We start from the raw sequence: 11,278 nt of genomic DNA on the forward strand, positions 1-11,278 counted from the left end.
GTAGGAGAGGATCCTACCCAATTAACTAGCACCGACTATTAACCCCTCTAAATTTAGCGAAAACCGGAGACAAAGTCTTTGTACACCTATTTTCACAAAAGATGACAACACATTGTTGAGGAGCATTTATCTTTTTCTGCCAATTTCCCCAAAACTAATTATTGCATGAAAGTTTGTTACAGAGACAGGGCTGGTGCATGGGTACTGGGTGCCTGACCTGCCAACTTCAACTTACTTGCCGCTCTTCCTCCTCTAACTTAAGGCTGACACCAAACCACATAGTCACAAAGCAATGCTGGTCTTGCAGCGCATGAGATCAGTGCTGACCCCCACGACCATATTTTGAATGCGCTTGGGGGATGGCCTTAAGAGTGGTGCAGAGCCACCGCACAGGCTCCCATAACACTGTCCACCCAAATCAATTCTGTCTTCAGTGGCAAGGCATGGAAATTCCTACCAACATAAGTACATAAGTAATGCCACACTGGGAAAAGACCAAGGGTCCATCGAGCCCAGCATCCACTTGGGGACCAGCAAAGCAGCCAGTACAGCTGGCCAAATTTTGGTGCCTAGGTTCACCTAGTGATATTTATTTATTATTTAGACTTTGCTCACACCTTTTTCAGAGGTAGCTCAAGGTGAGTTACATTCAGGTACACTGGATATTTCTCTATCCCAGGAGGGCTCACAATCTAAGTTTATACCTGAGGCAATGGAGGGTTAAGTGACTTGCCCAAGATCACAAGGAGCAGCAGTGGGGTTTGAACCGGCCACCTCTGGATTGCAAGACCAGTGCTCTAACCACTAGGCCACTCCTCCACACCACTCTGGCTGACCCCAGAAAATGCTAAGGGCCCAGTTTACTAAGGTGCACTAGTATTTTTTAGCACGCACTAAATGCAAGAGACACCCATATATTCCTATGGGTGTCTTTTGCGTTAGCGCGCCTAAAAATGCTAGTGTGGCTATAGCACGACTTAGTAAACAGGGCCCTGAATTTGTACCCATTGAAAATTTCCTGCAAAACAATGTTTAACTTTCAGGAAACCCCACAGGATAGTACATCAGCCTCTAAGTGCCCAGTTTAGCAGCAATGATATGATAACCTCTACTTTTCCAGAAAACATGGGGGCCCTGCCCTGTTAGGACCACCTGGTCCCTGCCAGTAGCACATTCACTTCTAAACAACAAGTAATGCACAGGCCTTGCGAACATCAGAGTCTGCAATGGATCTTGGCAGGTCAGGCTTCATATAGTAAAATGACAGCAGATAAAGAACAATGAGCTGTGCCCCAACCCCAAGCAATACCAGGGCTGATATTTCTATTTAGTTCCTCTATTAATTCAACATATTTTTCTTTACTGTAACATAAGGAATGATTTTTGAGGGATTAATTCCCTTCCCCTCCTATTTTCTTCTCATATCTCTTTCTCTCTGCAGTGAGCCATAGCTCATGTTTTATCCTGTATCACTGGAAACCAGGCTGAGGGAGGTTCCCAGAATTTGTCTTATCCTATACTCACAGATGCCCTTTTTCCCTAAGACTTTGGCCGGACAGTCACCACAAACCGCCCCTCCGCCTTTCCTGTTTTAACGTTGTTTACTTGCCGTCAATACCTGCCTCCGCCCCCACCCTACTCCAGGCCCTGCCATCAGCCCCGGGGCACTCTGGGGCTTGGAGTCTCCCGCTCGGCCTCAAGGCGGACACCCCAAGAGACTCTATGAATCCAGTGGTGCGGCACAGGGGAGGCAGGGCGTGAGCCGCAGCAGTCCAGCACACTTCGCCCCTCTAGATACCGGTGCGGCCAGGAGGCGGGGCTACAAACTACAATTCCCAGAGGCGCCCCGCGCGGCCAGGCTCGTCGTTTGTGGCTTCGTTCGCGGCGCAGGGGGGAAGTCGTTCGGTGAGGAGAAACGAGGCGGCTGCGGGCGCTTGGTCCGTTGCCTCCACCCCTCTCCAGTCCCGGTCCAGCCGTAACCCGCGGCCGTTTTCTCACCTATGTCTATAGCGAAGCGTTTGGCGTTCTCCAGGTTGCGGAAGATCTCGTCTGGTGGGAGGGTGATGCTCTTGTCCAAGCTGTCGCGGCTCTGGCCGCTCAGCGCATACGCCGCCATCTTGGACTGTTCTTGACTCTCTCTGACTAGTGCTGCCCTCTAATGAATATGCAGAAATATGCGCATAAGTGAATTTTAATTAGCGGGGGCCTGTATATATTATGTTAATGAGATGTGCAGCAATTATTCCGTAGAAATAAAGGTTAATAAAACAAGATCATAAAAGGTACTTTTTCTTTTTTTTTTTTTTTACTGGACTAACAAAATATTTTTGACTAGCTCTGGAGTGCTAATATCCCCCTTCCTCAGGGGAATCAAAGGTAATAGTAGAAAACAAAAGTGACTCATAAAAACTTTCCAATGAAAGTCTGAAGTGGGGAAAGATGGGAGCAGTACAGGATGGTTGTTTAAATCAAGGAGGTTAAGTTGAATCTCCTTGGTTTAAAAGGTGACAATAGTAAGGTTTGCAAAAAAGAGTTACTTACCAAAGGTCAGGGATTTCTTTGTTAATCAATTACAGGAAGGAATCGTTTTAGCTAGTTCTGGTTTCTGATTTACATCCTCAAAGTAGTGTGGTTTGTATACAGGGCGGTTTAACAAACGGAAGTTGGGGACCAAAAGGGTTAACAAACATGAGTAAAGCAAACCGTGAGATCTGGGAGCAATGCTATGCTAACTGTTAAAAGTGTACTTGCCGCGACTGGTTATTAATAAAGCAATGATCAATCAAATTAAAAAGATGGAAGCAAAATAAACATTTCGGTTCTAAGCACTATTTAACGCACAAGGAAGTTCTTAACCAAAGATTGTAAACTGCAAAGATCAGAAGTAAAATCTATTTATTAGGATTTATTTACCATCTTTTTCAAGGAATTTACTCAAGGTGGTGTACAGTAAGAATAAATCAAACAAGCAATAGACAATTGCAGCAGTAAAAAAAATATATATTCAAATAACAATACAAACTGTGGCACAGTATACTACTTACAATGTCAACACAATACATAATAAAACATTTTCATAGACTGGGTAGGGTATAAGCAAAGCTATGCCCAATGCCGTGAACAAGGGCAGATTGCTGTAGTGGAGCATGCTGGGGGTTTTTTTAGTGTCAGAACTGTTTGTTTGTTTTTTAATGTCACAGTAATTTGTATGCTATTATTTATGCATCAGGAGTAAAAGTTTTTTTCAGCATGTGTTTGAACATTGTGTGCAGAAGCTCATAGCCGGTGTTGGTTAAATTACTTACGTAAAAATCAATGTATATTTAATACTTAACTAAAAGTACAGCGAAGAGCACATTTCAAAATTTACTTAAGTGAAAGTAAAAATAATTATTGCCTAATATAATACTTTTGGGGTAAAATGTAAAAGTACCTCAACTACAATGCAACTATTATTAACATTTTTATCCTAACAACTTTATGGGTCCTTTAACTAAGCCACGTTGGCGCCTACGCACGCACAACACCCGCCAGCTCAGAGTTACCACCCGGCTACCGCATGGCCCAGGCGATAATTTCATTTTTTACGCACGTCTGCTACGTGTGTTGGAAATATATTTTATTTTTTTGCGCGCCGCAAAAACCGGGTGGTAATTCGGTACGAGTGTTGCCGAATACTGCCTGGTTAATGCATGAGACCTTACCACTAAGTGAATGGGTGGCGGTAAGGTCTCAGACCCAAAATGGACACGCAGCAGCCCATTTTTCAGCGCACCTTTGTAAAAGGGCCCCTTATTGTCATACAATTCAATCCATTTTGCTTTTAGTAAAACTAAATTTTGAAAATGACTGTCACTTACGCGAGGAGCTTTCGAGTCATTAATCCAGCACAGCTAAAAAGGTGTTGAACAACTGCAGGAAGTGGATTATTCAGTCTGATAAAAAGTTCCTTTAAATCAGACCAGGCTGCAGTATTACTAATGCCTTTTGACAGGGTCTGCAGGTATTGATGAAGGGAATCTCTGACTTCACAGCCCTGGTAAGTTTCTTTTGTTTTTGGTTTGCAAGTTTCTCCCTTTGGATAAAATCAGCTATGCCATGAACTTGAATAAGCTGAGTTAATTCAGCGTTATATGTCTCCATCCACTTGATAATTCTTTGCATCAAAGTTAAGGCTTCTGAGTCCGGAATTATTGGTTCTTCAAAATTTCCATTGTCCTTATTTTTAGTGTCATCATTATTAGACTACACCATCTTCATTCACTTTAGAAGTACTATCAGCAGCTGTGATCACATCCTCAGTATGATATTCTGAAGTCAGGCAAGGCTCATGTAGCTCCAGTCACTGGTCATCAATATCTAGTGACATGTCTATGCCCGAGTCTTTGATGAGTTGAAATCGAGTCTTGTTTCTGTATACGTTCTATTGCTGATGTCTTCGTTATCTGAATCTCTGTCAATATTATTTGTATCTGGAGTCGATTCATCACTGTTTGCGTTACACATTTCTTAGACCTCTCAGCCAGCAGTTTTCTATTCTAACCCAAGCCTAAGAGCTGATCTTGAAGGTTAACATTAACAGAGGGCTGGGCCAACTTACCTTGAGCCTCAGTGGCATCTGGGTTTGAACTTTCTGGAGCCCGGTTCTGAGCCTGGAGGGGGGGGGGGGGGTGTTAAAGTTACAAGAGACCAGTTGGCAGATTTGTATTCAAAATTGCTGCCAGTCAGGGATTCTGCCAACCGTATTGGTTAGACAGTACAGGAGAGTCAAGATGTCAGACTGGGTATTTAAGAAGGTCCCCTCTGAGGCGCAGGGCTTTTCTTGCTCCTCCAAGGCAGCTTACTCTCCCTCTTGATTTTGCTATTTCATTCTATAAATTGCACTCAGAAATGGGCACCAGAAAAGACCAGCACTGATTCTATAAAGGGTGCACATCCTTTATAGAATTGCACTTACCAATCAATTCTCACACCCAAACTTTAAGCGCAAGACTTACGCCTGCTGAAACCTGGTGTAAATACTGGCGCCCAAGTTGGGCGTTCTGACCCAATAGTCTATAACTATGTGAGCACCTTTTTGGAAGGCCCCTGACACGCCCATGCCCACGCCCCCTTTTGAGATATGCACTATGGGAGTTAAGTGCACTGCGTTATAGAATAGCATGTATGCAAATTCGAATAGGTGCTATTTAACTTCAATAATTGGTTATTAGCACCCAACTATTGATGGTTATGAGCTTGTTATTCAATTAATTTGCAAGCACATCTTGGGAATATGGGCACCATATATACAGTCTGCGATGAACATCTTTAGTTTGATTATTATTATTATTTGTTACATTTGTATCCCACATTTTCCCACCCATTTGCAGGCTCAATGTGGCTTACATATAACCGTTAACGGCATTAGCCGATTCTGGTCTGAACAAATACATAGTATGAATGAATACAAAGTGATATTGTGGCAGAATGAGGTACTTGTATGGTAAGTACAATTGAGGGGAACTTAGGGAGGGAAATGGGGAAGAAGAGTCAGGTATTTGCACTTAGAATAGTTAATTTACATAAGTGGAGGGCTCAAGTTCAAGAGTACTTACTAAAGTGTTTGGTGCAAAAAGACTACCCCTTCAGAATAATTAAAGTATACTATAGCCTGTGAGAGAAGATTTGCCTTCTAAGTGGTTAATTTGCGTATCTTGTGCAACCTGTTTGTCAAGTGGTACTCCCCAGAAGGAGTGCCAGGTAGCATAAGGAGGGTAACAGCTGTGACATATTACCAGGAAAACTTCAGAGGAGGGGATGTTGGACAAAATAACAAATGTCTTATGATTATTCACCCTGAATTAAAGGGGAGTCTTGCAGATTGACTTTGAAAGAGAAATAAAACACTTGAAACAACTTTCCTATGAATTATTTTCTTGTGGAAGAGTTCAGGCTCTCTAGTGCCTCCTGTTGAGAAGTAGGAAATGCTACATTATGAACTGTAAATTGCTAATTACTATACAGTATTTGGATTGTAAAATTTATTATACTTTCCACTTGATACAGTGCAGTACTTGACAAAAAGCAACTAGTGAGATGCAGTGATAAAAGTTTAACACTGGATAATTTCCGCTTGATCATTTGATGCTGTTTAGAACATTGACTACATGCAAAGAAAGCTATGTACAGGTAAAGTACTTATACATTGTTCTAGCACTGTGGGGTCTCATTTTCAAAGCACATAGACTTACAAAGTTCCATAAGTTACTATATCGTAACTTTGTAAGTCTTAAGTGCTTTGAAAATGAGCTCCACGGGGTCCTTTTACCAAGCTGCGGTAAACGCAAATTCTATAACGGCAATTCAGCGATTAATGGCACTTATGTTAGCTCCATGGAAGGCATAAATGCTCATCCCTAAATGCAGCAGTTAGAACGTAACTGAGAGTATTCTAAAAACGTAGCATTTAAGTGCTTGCCACGCCCCTGCCCCGCCCAGACCCCTCCTATGTTCACACTTCATGCAGTTACACACTATGGGGTAGATTCAAGAAAGGGCGCTAAAAGTGATTAAACCTCCTGGATTTGCACGTGCAACTTAGTTAACAAGCCAATCAGTGCCAATAATTGCCACTTAAGCAATTATTGACACTAATTGGCATTAATTAGACTTTACCTGTGGAACTGTCTAAGCATATTCTGTAACGTGATGCGTGTAAATTCTAAGTCACATAATTTAAAAGGGGTCTTGGGCGGGTTTGGGGCATTTCTGAAATTATGCGCATGGTTATAGAAGTCACCAGGTCTGTGTGTAATTTAGACATTGCACTTACACCAAGTTTTACTTGGCGTAACTGCCCACGACTAAATTTAGTTGGGCGGATGAGCGCTTGGTGTATGCTATAAACTGTGTGGAAATTTAGGTTTATTCAATAAAGTACGCCTAAATTTAGGCATGCTTTATAGACTACACTTAGGCGTATTTCGTTTTGCTGCCGATCTGTTTGGCTTGATATATAAAATCTAGTCCATTGCAAGTACTCTATAATGGCAAAGCTGTTATAGAATCCTAGCGTAAGTTGGTATTTAAGCTCCTAACTTTACACACAAGCATTTACGCCATGTCAAAGGATGGAGCAATTGTGTGTAACTGACAGTATTCTATAACATTTACACATAAGTGCCCGGCACACCCTTGACCAGCCCATGCCCCACCCATGTTAACACCTCATTTTCTGTTACATGCTATAGAACTTAGGCGCTAACCCCCCTAATTCTATAAAAGTCACAAAAAGGTCCGGGAGCCAGCCTGTGAAATGCTGCCGGGCCGCAGGAAAATGTAAGCTACAAGCAGCAGGGTAGAAGGAGATGCCAGACCAGTGGAGAGGAGGTTGAAAAGGGAGAAAAGTGCTGGAGCCATGAGAGGAGGAGGGGGAGAGGTGTTGAAGTCATGGGGGGAGGAGGGGAACTGGAGGGAAAGGAGAGAGGTGCTGGACCCATGGGAGGAGGGCTGGAGGGAAGGGAGAGAGGTGCTGGATCCGGGGGAAGGAGGGGGCTGGAGGGAAGGGAGAAAATTGCTGGACCTATGGGAAGAGGGGGGCTGGAGAAAAGGGAGAGAGGTGCTGGACCCTGGGAGGGAAGAGGGAAGGGAAAGAGATGCCAGATGAAGGAAGAAGGAATCAAATACTGAACCCACTTCAGGAAGGGGAAGGAGGGCAGGCAGGTGAGCCAGATGCTGGAAGGAGGGGGAGAGAAGCTGGGTGGGGTTGAGAGGAGAGAGACACATTGGTGTGGAAAAAGAAGAGGGGGAGAAGCTGGACTGTGGACATAGAAGTAACAGAAACAGGGGAAATAGTGTGCAGGGGGGGGGGCATAGGGACAGGGCCACAAAGGGGAGGTGCTGCAAAGGGATGGTATATGGACACAGAGGGGAAAGTAAATGGCTTGGGGCTCTCTCTGGCCAGGAAGCCAAGGGCAGTTGCCCTAGTTGCAGTCCCCGAACACCATCCCTGGCACGTGCCATCTTTTATATTTTGCACAGAACAGGAGTAAACGTGTCTCTGTAGTTTTCTATCTCACTGCCTTGGATGAATCTCTTTATAAAGGCGGGTCATAAATCCCAATCAAACTAATTCCTTAGCACACAGTAAATCCATTAACACATCTTAGAAAAAAAAAGACCCCTAAATAAATAATAAACATAAAGTATTTACTCCCAATGCTTTAAGAAGTGGAAAGAGATTTCAGTGCTGTTGATAGATGAGTTACTCAATGCTTGGTTTCTCCCCTTTTGCCTTTTAGCCTACTTTTTCAATGTCACCACTGTTTTTGTCTCCACATTAGTCACATCTTTTCCTTTATTGGCAGATATTTTATTTTTGTAACCCAAGGTTCAATCCTCTTGCATTGACAACTGTTGTAATGTAATCATGTCCCCGGTGGGGTTGGGGTGCAAGGTGTTAGGGTCTCCCCCTACCCCATTGTACATTTTCTGAACTTCATCCAAAAGGAGCATCCTCGTTCAAAGCTTAGACTAACATAGTAACCTACATAGTAGATGACGGCAGAAAAAGTCCTGCACGGTCCATCCAGTCTGCCCAACAAGACAAACTCATATGTGCTAGTTTTTGTGTATATCTTACCTTGATTTGTAACTGTCATTTTCAGGGCACAGACCGTACAAGTCTGCCCAGCACTATCCCCGCCTCCCAACCACCAGCCCCTGTACCCTTTTGCCAAAAAACCAAGAAGCTGGCATAATATACTACTACTACTTGACATTTCTAGAGCGCTACTAGGGTTACGCAGCGCTGTACAAATCAACAAAGAAGGACGGTCCCTGCTCAGAGGAGCTTACAATCTAAATCCCCCCCCCCCCGCCAACTTCTTTTTTTTCTTTCTACAATTTAACAGCTAACCTGAAAGAAGTGTAGTGTCCTCTTCTTTAATCTTGCCCCCAAATAAATATTAATTTGTGATCTGAGCTGCAATAAATACCCCACACATTTAGGATTTACTTGAAGGAATAAAAATCAGAAGGGTATTTAAACATGACCTGCAGGGCTGGATTAACCATTAGACAAACTACTAGAGGTCCCTTTTACCAAGCTGCAGCGAAAGGGGGCTGGCGCTGGCATCGGTGCGTGTTTTACACGTGCGCTGACGCCCCCTTTCACCGCAGCTGTTAAAAGGGAAGGTCTCACTTTCCTGCAGGAAACGGCCGGGCGCAAGTAAAGCACTTGCCGTGTAGCCATTTCGTGGGGGAGCCCTTACCACCACCCATTGAGGTGGCGCTAAGGGCTCCCGCACTAACCCAGCGGTAACCAGGCAGCGCACAGCACTGCCCGATTACCACCAGGTACAGTCCAGTGCGCTACAAAAATAAATACATTTTTGTAGTGCCGGAAATGACGGCACGGTAGGGGTGGGAAGTACCGCAGGGTTGCTGCGGTAGCCTGGCTGTACTTCCGTTATAGCGAGTGGTAAGCCTGCCGCTTAGTAAAAGGAGCCCTTGGTCTCCTAGGGCAGGTGAGGAGGAGTAAGAGGATGACAAAGAGAAGCTGCAGTCAAAGCCAGAGCTTTTTTTGAGGGGGTACTTGGGGGTACTGAGTACCGGCACCTTTTCCATTGTCTGCTAAAATTGACCCATGGTTCCCAAGTTTTAATGAAAGAGCTCAGACTCTACACACCAATTCTGCCTTATCATAGATTCTGTGACTAGTTGCAGGGGGCCTGGCTATTGTGGGGCGGGTCCCTCAGTGATCACCCCACCCCTGAAGGATGGCCTGACATTTGAGTAAGGGCACACTGATCGAAGCAAAAGAGTAGGTCCTTACAACCACACAAATGCAAAGAAACATCAGCACACACTTTTACCCTGGGAGAGGTGCAGTCTTTCAAATAGCCCATTTACCTGGGTAAATTACTTTAGGAAATCACCTTGTCATCTCTGTATACATGAACCAAAGGTTTAATATTTGAAAATATGGGAATAGAATTATGCATTTTTAAGGAATGCTTTGGCAGGAAGATGGTGGTGTGATGTTTTGTGTTTAATTATTAAAAGATGGGGGCACAGGGCTAAAGGTTTGGCTAGGATGCCTAATACACATGCAGCAGCCCTGGTGACCTGTTATCTTCCTAACCCTTTAAAACAGTGACCCATTGTACTATGAAACTCTTGTGGTGTGGCGCATATGTAAACGTGTTTACTAACTGATCAGCATGGAAGATCAGTTCCCTCATGCTCAATGCTAATGACATTCAAGTTTAATTGCAGTCATAGCCTAAGCGGATTGTGCCTGGGCATGCACAGCTCTTGAGTGCATGCCCAGAAAACATAGGAGAAAGGCCCTGATCTGTCAAACCAGGTCTTCTCCCACCCCCAAAATCTGGTGGTCCAGTGGAACTCCCCTCCCCAACACACAAAGATGTGAGGCCCTGGTGGTCTGCTAGACCCCAGGCCCCCACCCATCCACCAAAATAACTTCTAGACCTGGTGGTCCAGTGGGACCCCCCATCCACCCAAAGGATTATAACCCTGTGGTCCAGTGGGATCCCAGTCATGCCCACCTTCCCATCCCTAGTGGCCTAGCAGGGACCCTGCCCCCCCCCTGGTGACCTACCTCAAAGTTGGAGGAGGAGGGATGGAGTCCTGCTCCCTCCTCCTGCAGGCGCCTCCTCAAAATGGCAGCGTCACGCCCTTGCCGGTTCATCCTGGGATGCGCTGGGCAGGGCTTAACTATCATATATAGATGGTCTTCAGGATGTGGGGTGGGGTATGGCAAGGATCTCACTGGACCTCCAGGGTTAAAGACCTGTGAGAGGGTCCCACTTGACCACCAGATTTAAATGTTGTTTTGGGAGCAGGCATGGGGCCTGGGGTCCACTGGACCACCAGCCCCTCATAGGGGGCTGGAAGCGTGCAAATGCATGCTGAACAGGGTATCCCTATTTTTCCCCAATGTCCTGGCAAACTCTAACACCAGCTCCAAGCTGGCATAGGGTTTACCATGGGAGCAGCACCCTTGTTTGGTGTGCTGCCTGCTAAGCATTGGGGAGGAATATTCATGGCCCTGTTTAACATGCACTTGCATGTATTAGCATTCAGAACTGGTGAGCTCGTTATTTCATGTGCTTGCTGGCTCTGAATATTTTAAGGTAGAAACGTGGGCTCTAGTGCCTGCATTTGCTTCTGAGCATCTGGGCTTTAGTGTATTTGTTACAAGTATAAAACCAACCTCAGTTGGCCTATTAAATAAGTTGGATTGGAAAGTAACCAGTACAGTAAGAAATCA

At 44.7% G+C, this 11,278-nt stretch overlaps 1 protein-coding gene across 1 annotated transcript in view; it reads right to left on the reverse strand.

Moving 5' to 3' along the window:
• The window catches only part of PANK4 (pantothenate kinase 4), a 116,807-nt gene extending 114,556 nt beyond the window's left edge, over positions 1-2,251 (reverse strand). The window contains 1 exon segment of the mRNA XM_030222401.1: positions 1,999-2,251. Coding sequence (XP_030078261.1) covers positions 1,999-2,116 — 118 coding nt within the window. The 5' untranslated portion in view covers positions 2,117-2,251.
• Between the last annotated feature and the right edge of the window lie 9,027 nt (positions 2,252-11,278).

The sequence above is a fragment of the Microcaecilia unicolor genome, chromosome 13 (assembly GCF_901765095.1).
Source record: "Microcaecilia unicolor chromosome 13, aMicUni1.1, whole genome shotgun sequence".
Lineage (NCBI taxonomy): Eukaryota > Metazoa > Chordata > Amphibia > Gymnophiona > Siphonopidae > Microcaecilia > Microcaecilia unicolor.